Source organism: Selaginella moellendorffii, unplaced genomic scaffold (genome assembly GCF_000143415.4).
Source record: "Selaginella moellendorffii unplaced genomic scaffold, v1.0 SELMOscaffold_134, whole genome shotgun sequence".
Taxonomy (NCBI): domain Eukaryota; kingdom Viridiplantae; phylum Streptophyta; class Lycopodiopsida; order Selaginellales; family Selaginellaceae; genus Selaginella; species Selaginella moellendorffii.
The window spans coordinates 208,125-227,420 of record NW_003314395.1 but is presented as its reverse complement, the minus strand read 5'-3'; the positions used below and the strand labels follow the sequence as shown (position 1 = coordinate 227,420).

Sequence of the window (19,296 nt, the reverse complement as noted above, 5' to 3'; positions counted from 1 at the left end):
TAAAGCTGAAGCGGTCGAAGTGCGTGTTTGGGTCCAAGGATGCAACTTATCTTGGGTACCGTATTTCTCGTGAGGGTTTGCAAGTTGATCCTGACAATCTTGTGGTTGTTCTAAAGTTCCCTACTCCGAAGTGTGTGAATGATGTGCAGTGCTTCTTGGGCAAGGTGCAGTATCTCGGTCGTTTTGTGGATCATCTTTTTTATTGCACTGCACCATTGCAAGTGTTGCTGAAGTCATCAACATCATCTTTCATCTGGTCTCCAGGTTGTGAGCGGGCATTCGGGGATCTCAAAGAGCTATTGACAACTCCTCCCGTTTTGGCATATCCTGACTACACTCGACCTTTTATTTTACACATGGATGCTTCTGACTTTGGTCTTGGAGGTGTGTTGATGCAAGAGAGCTCAAATGTGCCTGGTTAGCACCATCCCATTGCGTATATAAGCCGTACATTACAATTAGCGGAAATGAACTACTCCACGATAGAGAAAGAGTGTTTAACAGCAGTTTGGGGTTTCGAGAAACTTCATGTATATCTATTCTCGAATGTTACTTGAAAGTGATTATGCTGTTGTTACTTCATTATTGAAGCAGGAGAACTTGGTTGATCGTTCTGCTCGATGGGTTTTGAAACTTCAGATATATGATTTTGATGTTGTTCATCATCTAGGGAATTCTATGGCTGATGCTGATGCCCTTTCTCGAGCTCCTTTTCCTTTTTCATTCTCTTCTCATGTTTCTGATAAGCCTATTGTTCCAACCTCTATGGATTTTCTAGACGAGGATTCTGTGCCATTGGCAGTTGCTGTACCTGACGTTTAGTGTCCACAAGGCGCAAAGCAAGATCTACCTTCTCTTGATGAGGTTTGCGAGGCTCAAAAGATTAAGCCATGGATTCGAAGGCTTCAAGATGGGTTTGAGAATCTTGCATCACTTGCTGATGACTTGCCTTTTCGGCATTTACATTCTCAATATCACCTTGAAGACGGCCTTCTTTATTTTGTGGGGATGGATCCTGATAATCATTTATGGCTGGTGGTGCCTTCTATCTTTATTCCGCAGTTTCTCCATGCCTACCATGATTCTCCTGTTCTAGGTGGGCATATGGGACATCGTTGTGTAACCGAGAAGCTGCGTAGGTCTTTTTATTGGCTGGAGATGCGATGTGATATTATTCAGTATGTGCGTAGTTGTGTTTGGTGCCAAGCTCGTACTACTCCCCCTCAAGCTGCGGAAGGACGGTTGGAGTCAATTGCAGTTTCCCGTCCATTTGAGTTGGTGGCGTTTAATCTTATGGGACCTTTCCCACGGTCAACTACTGATAATGAGTATGTTATTATTGCTTCTGACTACTTGACTCGTTAGGTGGAAATTGGTGCTTTTGCTAACACCTTTGCAACTGCTGTTAGATACTTCGTCCTTAATCGAGTGGTGTTCCAACATTCTTGTCCTAAATGGATTCTTTTGGATAATGGTCCTGGATTTATGGTTGAGGCATTTCATGTTTTGATGTCTTGGTTAGGGATATGCCACACTTTCACGAGTGTTTATCATCCACAATCAGACGGTCTGGTGGAACGGCTCGTTTGGACATTCAAGGGGATGATTGCGAAGTATGTGAACTTTTAGCATTCGAATTGGAATGGTTATTTGCCGTCTCTTCGGTATGGATATGTCACAAAGGTGTAGAGTTCTATAGGTGCTTCACCATATAAACTCCTATATGGTCATGATCCAATATTACCAATGGAGCGGGGTTTACCTTTGCGATTGCCACGACCTGCAGATGCTAGGTCATGGGATCAGTATTTGATGAGCATTCTTCCACTTGTCCGAACGGAGTCTGCCGAACACTTAGGCTGCGTACAAGTGGGACAACAATGGCGGTACAACTTTTATCATTGTCCACCTGCGGAGTACAATGTGAATGATTTGGTGTTAGTCTGTTTTCCCCATCTTATGGTATGTGGTTTATCTAAGGGGCTCCTTGCACAGTGGAAAGGACCATATCAAGTGTTGCAGCAAGTTAGACCACAAGTTTATAAGGTTTGGCATGATGTTCAGCAGGCTGATCCTCTAGAGATTGTGCATGTGCAGCGATTGAAACGTTTCATACAAAGGGATCATGAGCAGTTAATACCACCTACAGATCTGCCGATGCCTCCTCCTAATGTTCCTCCAGATCCCAACCCGTCTACAAGAGAACCCTAATAGTCTTCCATTATTCCGAGAGGAGGGGATGATGTGAGGGCCAAGTATACAGCTATGATGCCGTATATTAATATTAACATAGTGGGATTATGGTAGTTGTCAGATTGGTTTTAATTCGGACCACTCGCTTAGGGTTTTTGGGCTAATTGATATTCACATTTCTGTATTCCTTTTCCATATTCCATGCACTCACATATCTAAACTTATTCTATTTTATAAATTATTATAATCTTTGAATATTTTAGGTCACAATGAAATTTTATAATTTAAGTTAACAGTATTTGTAAATATAATAAGAAAACTGTATTCTAGGATAATCTTATTTTGTAAGAATAAACTAAAATATATTCGATAGCCTATTTAAATATCACTATAACATATTAAACCCAACACCAAATAATAGTATATCAAATGTGGGTTGACTTAGTTTTATAGATGTAGTTTTATAAATGTGTAGGATCATGATCAAAATTTCAAGCATCAACAATAGGAGTATATATTATATTTTTTTTATATAGCCCTAGCTACTTACAATCTAGCTCATTCAGAAAAACTAAGATAATGTATGCAACACTTGATTAAAGCTGTAATATTTTAAATTCTTATTCCTAACTGTAATGATAGTTTATTAGTACATAATACTATGGAATTACAATTTCTATAGCATATATATTTACAAAATATTTTGTTAGTAATTATTTTCTTGACTGGATATGGGTCATAATATATTAATGTAAACTTATTGTTTAAGTAAAAAGCATAATTAAGTAATGTCTTGCTAATAAAAATGAGTAATAATTATTCTTAGTAATTATTCTTTTCTGTTTGATAAAATCTTAATATAAGTTTATCCCAACTAGAAATAAAATTTACATATAACATATTTTTAATAATATAAATTTCATTTTTACTTTTTCTGGGTAGGGTATTTTTCCAAATATATTCATATTTCCAAATAATAATTTGTATCTAATATTTTTGTTAATGAATATTTATTCTTACTTATTTTGTTGTAAATATTTATATTATTAAGTTTACAAGAATTGATTTTTATATTCACCCAATTCTTCTTTCAAAGTGGAATACAATATTTGTTTTTTTGATACTATTCCAATTTCGTTTTTAATATATAAAAAGTATTTTGCTAACTAGGCAACATATGCTGGGCAAATGCTAGTAAATATATGAAACTGAGAATTAAATAGAAATAAAAATATTTCATTGAAAATGTTATAATATGCTTAGCTTCTTAATTACATTTTATACTTTGAAATTTATACTTTTTTAGTAGACTCTCAAAATAGACAGTAGATATCAAACAAACCCTTCAAAAGAAAAAGAAAGGTTACCTTTGAAAGTTGAGGCATGGTTCTTTCCTCATTCTAGGCCGTACAAAGAATATCTTATAGTATATACAACAAAAATCCTGGCCGTCCTTTCAAAACCAAATATTTTCAGATCGACGGCAGCGGTTTTGCAGTAAAGCCCTAACCCTAGAAGCCGCTCTCTAGGGCTTACTGCTTTCGAAAGCGCCGCGCAGGGAGGAGGAGGAGCCATGGGGTAAGCCAGCTCTAGAATCCATTGTTTGATCCGAGCTGTTCTTCAGGAAGACGCGCGGACAGGGAGCCGGTCGTAAGCTCAAGAACCACCGCCGGGCGCAATTGTGGGCGGACAAATCCTACAAGAAGCGCAACCTCGGCAACGAGTGGAAGAAGCCCTTCCAGGGCTCGTCCCACGCCAAGGGGATTGTCCTCGAGAAGATGTAAGCAAAGTCGCTTCTCGATTCGATTTCCCTCGATTGATCTGTTTTCGCGCAGTGGTATCGAGGCCAAGCAGCCCAACTCCGCCATTCGAAAATGCGCGAGAGTTCAGCTCATCAAAAACGGCAAGAAGATCGCGGCGTTCGTCCCCAACGATGGCTGCTTGAATTACATCGAAGAGAATGTAAGTTTCTTGCTCCAGATCCTCTTGATCTTCGCTCGCATCTCACCGGTTGGATCCAACTCCCCAGGACGAAGTGCTCATCGCTGGATTCGGGCGAAAGGGTCACGCAGTGGGAGATATCCCCGGAGTGAGATTCAAGGTCGTCAAGGTCTCTGGAGTCTCGCTTCTAGCGCTCTTCAAGGAGAAGAAGGAGAAGCCACGGTCTTAGAAGCCTCGAGCTCGAAAAGATTCGTTTTGATCCCCTCCAATGTTGTTCTTTTGTTAACGAGATTCCACAAACAAGGGCGTTTACTTTTTCTAGTAATAGCAAGACTGGGTTTACGTCCAAGCCTTTGACAGTGGAGTAGGGTTTTAGTGAAGAGCAGGGGCGGGCGCGCGCGCGCTATGATCCCGTCGCGGAGATCCATGGATCCGCGGCAGCAGCAGGCTTGCTCCTGCCACTCGTGCGCCACGAAGCACGAGTACAGGGGCAAATCGCACAAATTCTTTTGCGAGGCGGGAGGAGCGGCGGCGGAATCTGGGCACTGGAGTGGCTGCGGCGGTGGCGGGATGCTCTTCCCGGCCACGCCGCTCAAGCGGGAGATGACGCTGCGGAGGGATATCGCAGTGGAGTCTCCTCCTTGTAGTACTGGCGACAGGGCTTCTTTGTGGCGGTGGCCGTGCTCCATGCCGAGATATCGACCGGAGAACCAGGTTTGCTAGAGATCTTTGTTCTGGGAGATTTTGCTTGTTTGAGTGGGTTTGTTTAAGAAGAGAGGAGATAGGAGGGGTTCTAAAAAATTCCAGGTAGAGTTTGGTTGTGGAAAGCTCTGTCTTTTTTGTCGTCCGGTTTTCTCTTTGCTGGTTTTTGAGTTGTTCTATCGTTCTTTCCAGATCGTTCTGCACAAATGGTTTCTTATCAAGCTCGAAGAATCCGACACTACGTCCGGAAGGTTGCAAGTAGCCTTGGGTGGCTTTCAGTACGGGTAAGTTCTTCATTTGCTATCGGGATACTTGTTGAGCATTCTATGCTTTAGGATGGACTCGGAATTCGTAAAGACTGGCCCGATTGCCCAGCGCACTGACAAGAGCAGACTGAAAACTTGTGATGGAGTTGAGGTTCGTTTGATGGGGTCCATGGACGAGGAAACAACTATTGCCAATGGGTTTTCAGCCTGGGTAAGCTGGTCTAGTTTGGCTGTTCCTTCACTTGGTTCTTACTGCAAATTTCAGGTCGCTGATATATTCTATTCCGGTTTCCCGTGTACGTGGGAGAGAGTTCTCCAAGACGACACCGAAGTCTCGAGAATGACCAAGAAAGTCGGCGACACTAAGCGCTCGCTCGGGGGATCAAGTCCCTGTAGCAGCAAAGGGGCAGCTGCGAGTGAGAGTCAAGCCGCATCACCAACAACAGAAACACAAGTGGTCAGCAAAGAGCCAAGTGTGGAGACGAAGACTACCGTTGCTCATGGCGACACAGAACCTATTATAGTAGTGACTGAGGTCCAGAATGAGGTGGCTACTGTTGCAGAGATTACTTGCAAAGAACCGGTTGCCGAAGGTGAGGCTGATGTTGCTGCCGAAGCCATCGTGGAGGAACTTTTCGGGACAGAGCGAGAACAAGACGTGGGAACAGAAACTCGAGAACGTACAGTGGCAGAACTTACTCTGAAACAAGCAGGTGCCGGATCTCCGGAACATACCGTGGCTGCTGAAGTCCACGAACGGCCAGGTTCCGAGAAGCCGCCGAGCCCAAAGCCGAGAGATACCGTCGAGGCCCGGGCCGAGTCCGTGGTTGAAAACAACGACACCATTGCCGAGCAGCGGAAGAGCATAAAGCCATCACCGGCGAGGGGACGGAAGAGGCCCTTGTCGAAGCCGTCAGGAAAGCGTGGCCGGCCTAGGAAGAACAAGCTTCCACAGGAGGAAGCGGAAGCTCCGGCACCACCTCCAGTGGACTCGGGAGAGCCGAGCTCTATCGAGGAAGATAAAGAGGCTCGTGAGCAAACTGAGCAAGCAGGATCAGAGTTGCTTGCTACTCCTCAAGAAGTGGGACAGGATAGCATGAAACAGCAGGTGGTCTCTGGCACTAACAACCAGATTGAAGCCGGGGCGTCTACTGCCCAGTCGAAACGTACCAAGCGGAGACCAAAGCGCTCCTCCGTAAGTCCAATCTTTTCCTTGTGCATGTCCCTGACTTGATGTGTTCGCAGAATGTGCCCCCGCCGCTGCCAGCGTCCCGTGTGAAGCAAGACGAGGTGATCGAGGCTTATGGTTTGAAGACTTCCAGGAGTGGTAAGCACTTTCGAATAAAAGCTGGATCATTTCGGTGACGGCTCTAGAACATTTACAGGAAGGCTGCTTGTACCTCCACTGGCGTACTGGAGAAATCAGACCATAGCTCACGACAAGGTAAGGCTGCTTCTTGATCCTCTTGGTTCCCGAACCGGCTTCTCCTCTTCGTTGCAGGACGGAGGCATCATTGCAATCCTTGATGGTTTTAAGGAGACTCCCTCGGACACAGGTGATCACAGCAAAAGCTTGGAGATTCATCCATCTTGTTCTCACTCTTTTGTGGTTTGATGGCTTCCTTCCAGGCTGTTTCAACTTCAAGCCTCCCACGGAGAAGCGGCAATTGCAGCAGAAGCTGTGCTCTGCTGCTTGGGATGTCACGGAGAAGGGAAAGAAGAAGGCTCGAAAGTAGTATAACCAGAAGGCTCTTGACAGTGTACAAAGACTGCCACCCTCACAAACCTCTTACCTTCTCAACAAGTAGAATGCAGATAACACTAGGAGAAGAAGATCCTCGTTTGACAGATGCAATTTACATTTATAGTGTCCCTCTTGTGCCAAATGTAAGAAATGAAACATTGCTGCTGCAGCTAGGTACTGTAGGAAAAAACAATCAGATGACATCAAGAGCTTAGTCCACATCCCGCAAGCTATCATATTCCTCGCCACCCCCAGACCCAGACGCTTCACTCCCCAATAGCCATGGAGGCACTGGGACCCGATACGGATGGCCCCGGAGAAATTCTCGGCCCCTGCGACCACCTCCTCCGCCACTGCCAGCAGTCCCAGGCATCCGAGCTTGGTTATAATCTGCATCATCCGTCGCTAACTCAAACCGGCACACCGGACACGAGTTATGCTGCTTGAGCCAAGGAAGTATACAGTCCGGGTGGTACAAATGCTTGCACGGCATCTCGCGGACCTCTGTTCCCAACTCAAATTCGTCTTTGCAAACCGCACACGGAGCGGAATCCTGGGCCAGGTGCTCGTCTGTGATCTTCATAGTCGGCATGCCTTCCACTGCTGTCTTGGACGCGGGCGGAGTGCCGTAGCGGTTTAAATCATTCTCGGCAAGCTGTTGGAGAAGGTGATCATAATCTGCGCCAAAGAAGTAGTCCCCAAAGTTGCCAAACGTGCGGCGCGAGCCCGGGTTGGCGCCATTGTCGGCAACGAAACCCTGGTTGCCGACATGGTCCACAACGAACTCTACGTTCCCAACTCCACCACCTGGGAAGAGGCAAAGCAAAGAACAGCGTAAACAATGCATGGAAGAAAACCAAAAAAAAAAGATTGAAGAACCTTGCATCAAGGCTGTCAACGTTTGGATAAACATATGGCGCTGTGGAATAACTCTGGGTGGATACTCAGGCGCTGTGGATCCTGGCCCTGGCGGAGGAGGAGGAGGAGGAGGAGGAGGAGGAGCGGCGCTGCCAGGGGCGGAATTCGTGCTTGCGGCCACCGGAATTTCCTCATCGCTAGAGATTTCCTCCACAAAACCCCCCTGGCAAAACGGGCAGATCACATCGTCCGTGGTCACTGCGCGCACCGAGAGATTACACCCGTGGCAGAAATGCGTCACCGCCGGCTGATAAGACTCTGCGTATGCCGACATGGCTCCTTCCCTGCTCGAGAAACCCTAGAAATCGAAAAATGTAGAGCTGCCGCGTGAATCCACGCGCCGCCCGGATCCCTCGACTGCGCACTACCTACAAGAGGGATCGTTTCCCTCTTTACCCCTACTCAAGAACCCTAAAGGTAGCTCCTCTATAGGTAGCTCTCTGGAATCGAGCCGGAGACCCTTCTTTCCTTCCATTTTGACGGGCTGGTATACAAGCATGCGTTTGGCGTCACTCGCGAGAATCGTTCTTAAAGCTCGAATTCGCGAGAATGCGATACAGTTTTTAGGTCTGGGATCGCTGACTCGCGAGTCGCGAGCGCGCTTTGGGGCGGGGGAGGGATCGTATTGCCCTAGCTAGCTCCCATGGCGACGGGGCAGCTCTTCTCGCGGACGACGCAGGCGCTCTTCTACAACTACAAGCAGAGCCCCGTGCAGCGAATGCTCGACTACGATTTCTTGTGCGGTAATGTCAGGCGGCTCGAGAATTCTCTCCCTTGTCCATCGATCTCTCATTCGATTTCTTTCCAGGCCGCGAGATTCCTTCCGTGGCCGGCATTGTCAATCCCGGATCGGATGGATTCCAGAAGCTCTTCTTCGGGCAAGAAGAGATCGCTGTTCCTGTCTATGGGAGGTATGTAACTTTGGATTGGATGGATCACATTGTGGATTGGTTTCCTCGTTCTTTCTTCTAGTGTTCAAGCTGCGTGTAGAGCTCATCCAGTGGCGGATGTGTTCATCAATTTTGCATCGTTTAGAAGGTGATAGATCTGTTTTTTGGTTCCTTGGTTGGTCTTTACTTTCTCTTGGCCCTTGCAGTGCCTTTCAGTCGTCCATGGACGCTCTGAAGCAGTCTACAATTCGTGTGATCGTGATTATAGCGGAAGGAGTTCCGGAAGCTGACACAAAGAAGCTCATTGCGTTTGCTGCCTTAAATCACAAAGTAGTAACGAAAAATTCCTGTTTTTTACGTTTGTTTGTTTCTGATGGAATGAATTATACTCAGGTTGTGATTGGTCCTGCTACAGTGGGAGGCATCCAAGCCGGAGCTTTCAAAATCGGAGACACGGCTGGTACCTTAGAGAACATAATCCAGTCCAAACTCTACAGGCCCGGATCAGTTGGTTTCGTCTCAAAATCGGTAAAATGATTTGGAAAAATGGATCTTTCCTCTGATTGACAACGACTTTTCTTTTCACAGGGTGGCATGTCTAACGAGATGTACAATGTCATAGCGCGTGTAACTGATGGACTTTATGAAGGTATGTCTATCAAGCATTTGAGTTTGAGTTTGCATTGAGTTTGACGAAATCTAGTTTTTGTTCAGGAATCGCTATCGGTGGGGATGTTTATCCTGGGTCAACTCTCTCAGATCATGTACTACGATTTAACAACATCCCCCAGGTAAGCAGGCGATCATAAAGGTTGCTGTGTTTGTGTTTGATTTTGCTCCTTACAGATCAAGATGATCGTAGTGCTTGGAGAATTAGGCGGAAGGGACGAGTATTCTTTGGTTGAGGCATTGAAGCAAGGCAAAGTGACGAAACCTGTCGTCGCGTGGGTCAGTGGAACCTGTGCCAAACTCTTCAAGTCAGAAGTGCAATTTGGACATGCCGTAAGTGCTTCAAGACCGATTCTCGTTTACGTCACTGCCTTCTTTCGCGTTTGTAGGGTGCTAAAAGCGGTGGTGATATGGAATCAGCACAGGGAAAGAATAAGGCCCTTCAAGAGGCCGGTGCAATTGTGCCTACGTCATACGAAGGATTGGAAAGTGCTGTCAAAGGCGTATACGACAAACTGGTATTTCTCAAGTACTATTTCCGATTCCAAATCCTACGTATTGTTGTCCATATCTCAGGTTTCGAACCAGACAATTGTTCCCGCTCCCGAGCCAAAACCGCCAACCGTGCCGGAAGATCTTCACGTTGCTGTGAAGAACGGAAAAGTTCGAGCTCCGACGCACATTGTCTCTACAATCTGCGATGACAGAGGTTCGTTAGAAACTATGGAAGGCTAAAGAGCTAATAATTCGCCTGTTATTCCTGAAGGTGATGAACCAACTTACGCTGGTGTACAAATTTCCACAATCATTGAAAAGGACTATGGCCTTGGTGACGTAATATCGTTGCTCTGGTTCAAGAGAAGCCTTCCAAAATACTGCACAAAATTCATTGAGGCATGTATTGTCTTTGTAGACTCGCGTTTAAATCTTCGTTCAAATTTTGCAGATGTGTATCATCCTCTGTGCAGACCATGGTCCCTGCGTTTCTGGCGCGCACAATACGATTGTAACCTCCCGTGCTGGCAAGGATCTAGTATCATCTCTAGTCTCAGGTTCGTGTGACTCCATCGGTATTTTTACAACTATTTTCTTGTGCAGGCCTTCTTACAATAGGACCTCGTTTTGGCGGAGCTATTGATGATGCAGCCCGCTACTTCAAAGATGCTTACGACAAGGTGGAACCCTCTCTTCTTCTATTTTTTCGTCACAGTGCGTGTTCTACAGAACTTGACACCATATGACTTCGTGGAGTCCATGAAAAAGAAAGGAATTCGTGTACCAGGGATTGGTCACAGGTACTTGTCGTTGTGTTCTCGAAATATATGATCTCTTATACTTCATACCTGCAGAATTAAGAGAGGTGACAATCGTGACAAGAGGGTTGAGCTACTCCAGCACTATGGCCGAACTTTCTTTCCGTCGGTCAAGTACATGGAGTATGCAGTTCGTGTCGAGAGCTACACACTATCCAAGTCGAACACCTTGGTGCTCAACGTGGACGGTGCCATTGGCTCGCTCTTCTTAGATCTTCTCGCGAGCTGCGCAATGTTCAGCCAGCAGGAAATAGATGAGATCGTAGGAATCGGATACCTCAACGGACTTTTTGTTCTTGCTAGGACTATCGGCTTGATCGGGTATGGCTGATTCTTCTTTTCTTTCACATTTTTACAACGCGTGCTTTGCCAGGCATACCTTCGATCAAAAGAGATTAAAACAGCCACTCTACAGACATCCTTGGGAAGACGTGCTTTACGCAAAGTAAATTTTCTCTTCCACTAATATAATTAAGCTGGTAAGTGAATCACCACGCTTGAAGTTCTCAACTATTTCTTATTTCGATTTTCGGTTTATTTTCAGGAAAGCTGAGTACGTTGGCAGTTTGATTGTATGATTGTTATCTCACACTTTTCTGATAAGCTGAATTACTTCCTCAATTGACGCGAGCTTGGATCTCGTCTTGAGCAAATCTTTTGCAAAATTTAACGCGCGTCTTTCACATTGTGACCGCAACTCTGGGTTTTCGATCGATTCGAAATCCTCTACGTGTGCAATGCCCACGATTCTCCTGCTTGCACAAAGTTTACGTTAACAAAGATTTACAAAGCTTACGAAAGAACTTATTGTTGTTACCTTATCATCTTTGCCCCGGCAAAACCCAGCGCATCTTCGAACAAGTCCCTGAGATAAATCTTCTGGGCCAGTTTATGAGTCTCAAGCGACGTGTAAACGCCAGCCGGATATGCGTCGCCCATGCTCTGGGATTTGTCTGTCCACAAGAGAAGGAACTTCTCTTTGAATAAATTCCAGGTATCCTGTAGAACTTTCAATATCCATTCTTTGTATTCCTGAAGAAGCGGTGGACGTTTGCGTTAAAGGCCTTGCAAGTTTGAGCAGTGACTTACATCTCTATTGCTGTTGTCAGACGTATGACCGTCTTGTGAAAAGTACGCAAGAGCAAGGTTCCCGAGAAAGGCTCCAATGTCAAACCCCATTGGCCCGTAGAATGCGAACTCTGGATCAATCACTTGTGTCGACTCCTGAGTGACCATCACTGATCCCGTGTGTAAGTCTCCATGAATCAATGCTTGTGACTTTTCACAAAACCTGCAAACAACAGCAGAATGAATGTAGGTGCTGTGCAAAAGAAAGCACGAAAGGCTTACTTGGACTTCAGCGAGGCAATCTCGAGCTTTAAATAATCATCTTCGCGGATGGACTTAGCGTCCTCATCTAGCTGAGGTGTTGTCCAGTGATTGTTTGACGCGATCATATACGGCTCCGTGAAGACCACCTGTTCTGTCAATCTGCAAAGCTCGACGTTCCCACAGAACTTGGCGACTGCACATGACGACGTGATTCCAAGGTGAATGGAAAAAAAAAGAAAAGAAACGAGGATATAACCTGCCGCCTTGTGTTCAGTTGTAGAAGTTGCCAAAAGCGAAGTGTTGAACAACGTCCTGGCCATGTAGTCCGACATGTGTTCCGCCAGTAAGGGATACTTCGTTCCAGCGATTAGTCCTTTCCGCAAAATGATATGCGGCGGCGCTAGATAGCGCATTGCAAACAATGCCATCGGGTGGTCGAAGTGATACACTTCCGGGACGTGTTCTGGGCAGTGCTTTCCGTGCTCTTGCAAAGCCGTAACTTCAAAATAAGCACGCTCCAGTGACAATGGCCAGCTATCGCCAACACATCGTACATAAGGAAGGGCCTGTGGATGGAGAAAACAAGAGCCATTGTAATGGATGAATGCTGCGATAAATCTTACCTGTTTTAAGACGAAAGAGCCGCTTGCACCCGTAACAATGTAGACAAAGTTGAGATTGCCATCTCCAACTTCTTTAACCGCCCAGTCTTGTTTACTACCCCCAAGTCGCTTCGCAAGGTGCGAAACACTTTGCACGTAATCTGCCACAGTGTTCTCGCTCAGGGGACGAAAACTGGTGGCTTTTCCGGGAGCGGTTGTTGTTAAGCTCTTCACAAATGCAGGAATGTCAAAGGTGCCGGATTCATCAGCTTTCGTAATGACACCCTGCACGTAGAAAAACATCACTTTCGCTTTAGTTGCATGGCGGGTGACATGTACCTTATCAGTTATGATGGCGGAGATCAAGGCTGCTGGTGTTACATCAAACGCCGGATTCCACACCGATATTCCCTCGGCAGCAACTCGATGTCCTTGTCCACCCTGAGTATGAGTCAGTTCCAAAGCTGACCTCTCCTCGATAGAAATCTGGTCGCCGGACGAGATAGACAAATCCACCGAAGTCAATGGCGCTGCTACGAGAAACGGTATCCCGTGGCGCGAGGCAGACACAGCCAGACTGTACGTTCCAATCTTATTTGCGGTGTCACCTGAAGAAACAAAAAATCACGGAGATGAAACACAATGCTAGGCTTTACCATTCGCCGCAACTCTGTCAGCGCCAACTATGACAGCATCCACACGCCCGGAAGATTGAAGCGACGCTGCTGCAGAGTCTGCAACGAGCACGGCGGGGATATTGTCGTGCACCAGCTCAAAGGCTGTCAATCGCGATCCCTGCTAATTATCGATTACCACCAATACAAAGTTCTACGAGACGTCTTTCGCACCTGGTTGTACGGCCTTGTTTCTGTACAAAATGCCGTATGCAAGCGGTTCTGCGAGTGTAAAGCTCTAATGACTCCCAGAGCTGTCCCATACCCGGCAGTAGCAAGACTGCAGGAAAGTAAGAAAGTGTTACGTAAAACACGCAAAAGAGGTCGTTCTCACCTCCCAGTATTGCAATGCGTTAGAACAGCCAGCTTGCGAGACTCGTCAGCTCCATTGAGAAGAAACGCCGAGCCGTAGTCCCCAATCGCTTTGTTGGAAGAGACGTCTTCTTCGAGAAAAGCCTCCGCGGCTTCAATGTATGCCTGCATCCATGGATGGATCACAATGTGGATGGACAAAGTGCTCGAGTACCTGGAACACATCCTGTGCGCTAGCATTATCGGTACTAGCTGCCACTGAAGCCACTTTCTTAAGTTTCTCTGCGGCATCCGCGAGATTGACGGCTGTTGGTCGGCTACAAAAGAAAAAGAAGGATTCCAAAGTGGAAAAAAGGAAGGAACAATGAATCATACGTACCTCGAAACCAAATAGTCGAGACGCTTCTGCAAAAGGAGGAGAGCGTCTTGCGGAGTCGTGACCTTGCCAGGGCGAAGATTGTGGACCTCCACAGCCAAAGACAAGGCTGCGGCAATGGCAATCGCCGGAGCTCCACGAACAACCATATCTTTAATTGCTTTCCTGCCAAAATCACACCTCACTCAGAGATCCCTCGCGGAAAGAATCATCGATTCTAACCATCCAGTGCCGGAATCGTTCACATCGAGGTACACAATCTTGAAAGGGAGCTCCCTCTGCCAAGAAAACAGAGAATTTCGGGCTTAGTGTCGCTCGCATCCAATCCACACCTGGTCAAGAAGGCGCAAGCTGCCCCGATTGTAGACGATCGCTCGCAACGCGCCATCGCCTTCCATCGCGAGGAAGAACCCTAAATAAACCCAGTGTAGTGGTAGTGTCCTGGACACCATAAGACAGGAATGTAAGAAAGAACATGATATTTACACTAAAGAAGGACACGTCAGCAAGTAGCGAAAAAGGAGATTTCAACGGCTGCCCAAGAACCCTAGCAATGATGAGCAATGCGCGAGGATTTCTTCCAAGGTCTCTACCGCCCTAGCGCGCTGTGATTCCACCTCCATTCATCTCTCTCGCTGTATTTCTCCAGAGGATAATGATTCGCGAGGAAGATGCTCGGCGGCAACAGTGCGTTGATCGCTGGAGGCGGGGGCGACGCGCCTCCTCCACCGGATCAGAATGAGGCTGCCGCGGCGGTGCTAGTAGCGGCGCAGGGAGGGGCGGGATTGGGGAGCTCGGCGGCGCCGTCTGGATCGCCTGCTGAAGCTGATACCAGCGCCGCCAACAATTTGGCTGGTTCTAGCAGCAGCAGCAGCTTGATCAGGAGCAATCCATGGACGCCGCCTTCTCTGCCCGTTCCTATCGCGCCATATCCATCACATCCTCCTCTTCTCCCATTCCTTCCTCTTCCAGGTTTGTTCATTGGTCTCGATCGATAGAATAGATGCCATTCGTTCTATTTCTACTTTCGTTGCTTGGTAGAATAGTTCTTAGCTCTTGCTACTTTCGTTACCTGATAGAAGAGTTCTTGTTACTTGCATTGCTTGGTAGAATTGTTCTTAGCTCTTGCTACTTTCGTTCCCTGATAGAAGAGTTCTTGTTACTTTCATTGCTTGATAGAATAGTTATCGCTGTCTATAGCAGTTCTTACTGAATCATTGTTAGAATAGTGACCTGATGTAAATTCTTCCAGGTGCTCAAAGCCAGTTGATTTGCAGTGGCTGTAGAACACTTCTCATATATCCACATGGAGCAACCAACGTCCGGTGTGCTCTGTGTAGCTGCATCACGCCAGTTTCACCGCAAGGTATGTTCCACTTCCTCCTTTGGATTGCGGATGTCTGGGTTTCTAGTTGTGAACGTCCAGGACCAGAGATGGCACAACTTGTGTGTGGAGGATGTCGGACTTTGCTTCTCTACATCCGTGGAGCGACGAGCGTTCAGTGCTCGTGCTGCCACACAGTAAACGTTGCAATGGATGGTAAGTTAAGTTTGTAGATTTTTCCGGTCCTTGAGATATCTTTTCTCTTCCTCGCAGCGAACCAGATAGCGCACGTAAACTGTGGAGGATGCAGCACAACGCTTGTTTATGCGTTCGGGGCACAATCGGTGAAATGCGCTTTGTGCCAATACATCACACCAATCACTGTAAGGATCCTTTCCATCGGTGTGTTTTTCTCTGATCTCTCTCGCCAACAGATGAGCAATGTGAGGTTTCCTTTCCCGCCGCACACGCCTCCTCCATACATGCCGCTGCTCCAAACTCAGGAATTGGTAACTATTCCTTGCAGTTTCTGGAGAATGATTTGCTGTTCTTGTTGCTTGTGCAGCCGCAGCCTCGACCACAGCCTCAGACAGTCGTCGTTGAAAACCCGATGACGATTGACGAGAGTGGAAAACTGGTACGTCCGTGCGTTTTGATCCTGCGACCATGTAACGAGGATGCTTGATAACAGGTGAGCAACGTCGTCGTGGGCGTTGCAACGGAGAAGAAATGAAACAAATGTATATACAATCATCGAAAGAAATGATTACGGAAGAATCGTTAAATAGATTATAGCTTTGTCTTGTTCTTACTACATGGAATCCATTCTGCTATGTACATTTTACATGATAATGTATAATGTACATACAGTTTCTTTGTGTCTTGTTCTTACATAATCTTGCAAATAAAGTTCCTGGTAAACAGCTCGCTGGTGTTGTTCACGATCCAGGGGTGACCAAGCACTTGCTCCACCGTCAGCCTCCGGCTCGGATAAACCTCCAACATCCCCATGATCAAATCCTTTGCCTCGCTCGTCACATCACTCCAATCCAATGCAAACTCCACATTGTCCACGCTTTTCAGCAATAACTCCACATAATCAGAGTGGTACTCAGGGAACGCCACCCTTCCGCTAAGGAGCTCATATAGAATGAGTCCGAGCCCCCAAACGTCCACCGCTTGAGTGTAGTATTTCGGCCATCCGCCCTCACCAGCCCTGAGAACATCTGGCGACATATACCCAGGGGTGCCACAAAGGTGGTGCATCTCGTCGGCCCGGTCAGTCGCAACCCCAAAGTCAGACAGCTTCACCTCGTAAGGTTGCGCTGGATGCGTCAGCAAAACGTTTTCCAGCTTCATATCCCTGTGCACCACCCCAAGGTTGTGCATCTCCCTCAGCGTCTCGGCCAGGCTCTTGGTCACAAACGCCGCCTCGTCATCCGCCAGCCTCCCCACCATCTTGAGCCTGTCCCGGAGCGTGCACGAGCAGAGCTCCAAGATTAGGGATCCCCACCAGCGGCCCTTGCGCTCCTCCTCGACCATGTCGTAGATCTCTAGTGTACCATGGCAACCGTTGAGTTTGAGCATGATTTCCTTCTCTCTCTCACCCGACCTCTCGAAGCTCTTAGCCGCTAGCAACTTACCACCCATTCTAAAGCTTACAAGGTGTACAGTGCCTTGCCCTCCCTTTCCAAGCTCAAAACCCACATCGTACATCTTCCTCAACGACGAGAGCTCCTCGCTCACAACCAACTCACCAGTCTCGACCGCTCTCCACACAGTCATGGCGATTAAAGGATTGGTATGACCTAAAAGGCGGCTGCCTTTGAATCTTAAAAAGGCACATTGGATTATGATTCGAGCGTAAATATAGAGATTGAGATCTGGATCTTGTGATGCAATACAAGATCTTTAACGTTTCTGTTGGACCTCACACTCCCAAAGACAATATTCCTTGCCTCCGAATATGCCACTAAAAGCGTCGTCCAGGAGAACACATCCGGTTGTACCAACCGCATCTTCCAGCTGCCCGTTCTCGGCATATGCTGTTAACATAGCGTTCCAGGAGACCACATTGCGCTCTGGCATCTTTTCAAATATTTCCTTGCAGGATAAGGTAATGCAAAGCATGGATATCATACTTGAAGGGGCGAAGATATTCTTTTGATCATTAGGGACATCAACATGGTGTATCTTATTCTTGTCTCTGCATGGCGGCAATAGCAATAGTAAACAAAAATGGTATGTACTCATTTTTTATTAAAAGAATGGGCTTAGACTTAGGAAATTTACTCAAAACCTTGAAAGAATCAAACAGCAACTTAGCAGACGCAGACTTGCTTGTAGTGGCTGGGTCTACCATCTGGATATCTCATCAGCATCATTCTATAGCCTTCACGCTTGAGAAGCAACTGTTGACTCAACTGGAGTTGCTCACATGCCATTTCTCCAGCATGCACACTTGAACCTCGGATGACTTTGGAATGCAGCAGCATGAACTTGCCATCAGCCAGCTCCACCACCGCATTGTGCCATGGGGTTGGGATGTGGAAGTTCTTCTCCTCGGAGGATCGCTGTGCTGCCACTAGAGAAGAATGGATGATGTTGATGCCATACTTAGGGCCTCTGTTTGGATGTGGGTGGATGGAGATGCGCAGCTGCAACGGGAAGAGCCACTCCACCATGGCCGAGAAGGCACGGTTCCTAAGGATCATGAGGAAGGCAACCTGGCTACACAGCTTCTTCTTGGCCGACTTTGACGGAAGGTTCTTGCAGCTCTTGTGTTCGTACAAGTCCTCGAGCATGAATCTGGAGAAGCCACGATAAAGATTGCGAGTCTCCGGGTCATCCTTGATCTCCTTGGTGACAGTTGACTCGTCACATCCAAACAAGCACATGAGAGCTCGCCTGGCATTCTCTGCATTGGCGGTGAGCTCGGTAGCAACGGGATGTTCCACGGTGGTGTTGGATATAAGCTTCGTAATGCTGTCCTCGCTGTGGTTGTCCAGCAGAAACTCATCCAGGCGGAAGAAACTGACCAAGCCGGGATACAAGTTGTGTGCCATCTCCGAAAACATCTCGCCATAAGACTCCACAGCAGCATCGTCAGAGCCGACGAGATCGGAGAAGACATGGCCATCCGAGACGACGTTGTAGTGCACGCCTGGAGGGTATACTGCCTTGATGAGATCGGCCACGATCTTCATGGAATAAATGGCCAGCTCCTCGGCTTTGTCCGGGCACATTCCCAGTGTCTTGTCAGGATTACACGACTTGACTGGAAAAGCCGGCAAGATGAACTCGAGCGGAATGTTTCTTGCGACGTGGTAACTCAACTTGTCCGCAAACCTCTGCTTGCCCCCACTGGTGAACCACTGGTCGTGGTTTGGAAAGTGGATGTAATTCTTCTCGATGATGTCCACAACTTGGGAGGTGATGTCGTCCACCTCTTGAGGTGTGTGTGAAGTGAAGGGCTCCAGGAGACAATCCCTGGTCATGACGCTGTTTTCCAGCAGGAGAGAGGCCAGATAACTCATCTCGCTAGCCTCCTGGAGAGTACCCTGGCTGGGATCCTGGGTGAAAACCACACCCTCGAAACCATTGCCAATGTATCTCTCATAGACTGTGCCTTCCCAGGAAGTGCGGGAATCAGCTCCAATCATGGAAATGGTGTACCTGTTCATCTCCGGAGCAATGGAACGTGTGCCTTTCTTGACCTCCTCTAAATCTTCTGCACTGCTGCTTGCAACAATGGAAGAAAACGTGAAATCACTCCGGGTGCCGGTAACTGGGACATATTGCGATGCAGACTGTGACATGAAGGCAAGCTCGCCACTCTCTGTGTGGATATACAAGAAGGCAATCTTGTCCTTTGGATAGGCCATAGATACCATAGAATGGATAGATCGACGTAGCAGTGCTGTGAATTCGGTATTAACCCAAACTTGCAATATTGCTCGTGGTAGATCACTGAGAGCACTGGCTAAAGGGATTCTGGATTGCTATGCTGGATTTGCCTCGTCTTCTTCTTTATAGAAGGT

At 47.1% G+C, this 19,296-nt stretch overlaps 7 protein-coding genes across 11 annotated transcripts; 3 read left to right on the top strand and 4 right to left on the bottom strand.

Annotated features, from left to right (window-relative positions):
* The first annotated feature begins 3,669 nt into the window (after window positions 1-3,669).
* On the top strand, window positions 3,670-7,015 carry LOC9662123 (40S ribosomal protein S23). Of its 3 annotated transcripts, none has more exons than XM_024666039.1 (10): window positions 3,670-3,771; window positions 3,818-3,973; window positions 4,029-4,848; window positions 5,029-5,120; window positions 5,172-5,313; window positions 5,368-6,297; window positions 6,348-6,429; window positions 6,488-6,546; window positions 6,604-6,658; window positions 6,732-7,015. In XM_024666039.1, exons 3-10 carry the CDS (start codon window positions 4,540-4,542, stop codon window positions 6,836-6,838), a joined length of 1,776 nt encoding a protein of 591 aa, XP_024521807.1. In that variant the 5' UTR covers window positions 3,670-3,771; window positions 3,818-3,973; window positions 4,029-4,539; the 3' UTR covers window positions 6,839-7,015. The 3 variants fall into 3 exon arrangements, 2 of the variants coding, with proteins under 2 accessions (XP_024521807.1, XP_002992424.1); XR_002991172.1 differs by having other exon boundaries at window positions 3,671-3,771; window positions 6,477-6,546; window positions 6,732-6,793; XM_002992378.2 differs by lacking the exons at window positions 5,029-5,120; window positions 5,172-5,313; window positions 5,368-6,297; ... (2 more) ...; window positions 6,604-6,658; window positions 6,732-7,015 and having other exon boundaries at window positions 3,674-3,771; window positions 4,029-4,155; window positions 4,223-4,480.
* LOC112343112 (E3 ubiquitin-protein ligase RING1-like) lies at window positions 6,929-8,170 on the bottom strand. Its single transcript, XM_024666040.1, has 2 exons — window positions 7,726-8,170; window positions 6,929-7,653 (listed from the first exon to the last, which is right to left on the bottom strand). Exons 1-2 carry the CDS (start codon window positions 8,036-8,038, stop codon window positions 7,058-7,060), a joined length of 909 nt encoding a protein of 302 aa, XP_024521808.1. The 5' UTR covers window positions 8,039-8,170; the 3' UTR covers window positions 6,929-7,057.
* Window positions 8,171-8,322: 152 nt separating this feature from the next.
* LOC9661569 (ATP-citrate synthase beta chain protein 1) lies at window positions 8,323-11,439 on the top strand. Its single transcript, XM_024666038.1, has 17 exons — window positions 8,323-8,507; window positions 8,573-8,675; window positions 8,737-8,802; window positions 8,861-8,984; window positions 9,048-9,182; window positions 9,243-9,303; window positions 9,369-9,445; window positions 9,501-9,656; window positions 9,713-9,841; window positions 9,900-10,032; window positions 10,090-10,217; window positions 10,270-10,375; window positions 10,422-10,498; window positions 10,548-10,618; window positions 10,673-10,957; window positions 11,010-11,115; window positions 11,181-11,439. The coding sequence occupies exons 1-16, from the start codon at window positions 8,408-8,410 to the stop codon at window positions 11,083-11,085; spliced, it is 1,827 nt and encodes a 608-aa protein (XP_024521806.1). The 5' UTR covers window positions 8,323-8,407; the 3' UTR covers window positions 11,086-11,115; window positions 11,181-11,439.
* On the bottom strand, window positions 11,134-14,371 carry LOC9662122 (methylthioribose kinase). Its single transcript, XM_024666037.1, has 14 exons — window positions 14,265-14,371; window positions 14,155-14,210; window positions 13,936-14,097; window positions 13,771-13,873; window positions 13,579-13,721; window positions 13,419-13,524; window positions 13,227-13,365; window positions 12,910-13,178; window positions 12,592-12,855; window positions 12,225-12,534; window positions 11,987-12,161; window positions 11,726-11,927; window positions 11,454-11,668; window positions 11,134-11,388 (listed from the first exon to the last, which is right to left on the bottom strand). The coding sequence occupies exons 1-14, from the start codon at window positions 14,328-14,330 to the stop codon at window positions 11,223-11,225; spliced, it is 2,376 nt and encodes a 791-aa protein (XP_024521805.1). The 5' UTR covers window positions 14,331-14,371; the 3' UTR covers window positions 11,134-11,222.
* Window positions 14,372-14,469: 98 nt separating this feature from the next.
* On the top strand, window positions 14,470-16,147 carry LOC9661567 (protein LSD1). 3 transcript variants are annotated; one of them, XM_002992376.2, is made up of 7 exons: window positions 14,470-14,904; window positions 15,185-15,298; window positions 15,359-15,472; window positions 15,530-15,639; window positions 15,691-15,765; window positions 15,822-15,893; window positions 15,948-16,147. In XM_002992376.2, exons 1-7 carry the CDS (start codon window positions 14,604-14,606, stop codon window positions 15,987-15,989), a joined length of 828 nt encoding a protein of 275 aa, XP_002992422.2. In that variant the 5' UTR covers window positions 14,470-14,603; the 3' UTR covers window positions 15,990-16,147. The 3 variants fall into 3 exon arrangements, with proteins under 3 accessions (XP_002992422.2, XP_024521839.1, XP_024521841.1); XM_024666073.1 differs by having other exon boundaries at window positions 14,480-14,517; window positions 14,582-14,904; window positions 15,185-15,472; XM_024666071.1 differs by having other exon boundaries at window positions 15,185-15,472.
* LOC9661566 (serine/threonine-protein kinase PEPKR2) lies at window positions 16,145-17,041 on the bottom strand. The gene has a single exon (XM_024666091.1). The coding sequence runs from the start codon at window positions 17,039-17,041 to the stop codon at window positions 16,145-16,147; it is 897 nt and encodes a 298-aa protein (XP_024521859.1).
* Window positions 17,042-17,577: 536 nt separating this feature from the next.
* Window positions 17,578-19,140, bottom strand: LOC9661565 (spore wall maturation protein DIT1). Its single transcript, XM_002992334.2, has one exon. It carries the CDS (start codon window positions 19,138-19,140, stop codon window positions 17,578-17,580), a length of 1,563 nt encoding a protein of 520 aa, XP_002992380.2.
* Between the last annotated feature and the right edge of the window lie 156 nt (window positions 19,141-19,296).

Bases quoted from the DNA above. Each gene is read 5' to 3' on its own strand.
- LOC9662123 (XM_024666039.1), top strand. From the start codon at position 4,540: ATGATCCCGTCGCGGAGATCCATGGATCCGCGGCAGCAGCAGGCTTGC. The intron at 5,121-5,171 runs GTAAGTTCTTCA...TCTATGCTTTAG, and splicing joins TTGGGTGGCTTTCAGTACGG to GATGGACTCGGAATTCGTAA. The intron at 6,298-6,347 runs GTAAGTCCAATC...ATGTGTTCGCAG, and splicing joins GGAGACCAAAGCGCTCCTCC to AATGTGCCCCCGCCGCTGCC.
- LOC112343112 (XM_024666040.1), bottom strand. From the start codon at position 8,038: ATGTCGGCATACGCAGAGTCTTATCAGCCGGCGGTGACGCATTTCTGC. The intron at 7,654-7,725 runs GTTCTTCAATCT...GCCTCTTCCCAG, and splicing joins GTTGACAGCCTTGATGCAAG to GTGGTGGAGTTGGGAACGTA.
- LOC9661569 (XM_024666038.1), top strand. From the start codon at position 8,408: ATGGCGACGGGGCAGCTCTTCTCGCGGACGACGCAGGCGCTCTTCTAC. The intron at 8,676-8,736 runs GTATGTAACTTT...TCTTTCTTCTAG, and splicing joins GCTGTTCCTGTCTATGGGAG to TGTTCAAGCTGCGTGTAGAG. The intron at 9,842-9,899 runs GTATTTCTCAAG...TCCATATCTCAG, and splicing joins AAGGCGTATACGACAAACTG to GTTTCGAACCAGACAATTGT.
- LOC9662122 (XM_024666037.1), bottom strand. From the start codon at position 14,330: ATGGAAGGCGATGGCGCGTTGCGAGCGATCGTCTACAATCGGGGCAGC. The intron at 11,928-11,986 runs GTAAGCCTTTCG...TGTTGTTTGCAG, and splicing joins ATTGCCTCGCTGAAGTCCAA to GTTTTGTGAAAAGTCACAAG. The intron at 11,389-11,453 runs GTAACAACAATA...TTGTGCAAGCAG, and splicing joins GCCGGGGCAAAGATGATAAG to GAGAATCGTGGGCATTGCAC.
- LOC9661567 (XM_024666071.1), top strand. From the start codon at position 14,604: ATGCTCGGCGGCAACAGTGCGTTGATCGCTGGAGGCGGGGGCGACGCG. The intron at 15,473-15,529 runs GTAAGTTAAGTT...TCTTCCTCGCAG, and splicing joins AGTAAACGTTGCAATGGATG to CGAACCAGATAGCGCACGTA. The intron at 15,766-15,821 runs GTAACTATTCCT...TTGCTTGTGCAG, and splicing joins TGCTCCAAACTCAGGAATTG to CCGCAGCCTCGACCACAGCC.
- LOC9661566 (XM_024666091.1), bottom strand. From the start codon at position 17,041: ATGACTGTGTGGAGAGCGGTCGAGACTGGTGAGTTGGTTGTGAGCGAG.
- LOC9661565 (XM_002992334.2), bottom strand. From the start codon at position 19,140: ATGGCCTATCCAAAGGACAAGATTGCCTTCTTGTATATCCACACAGAG.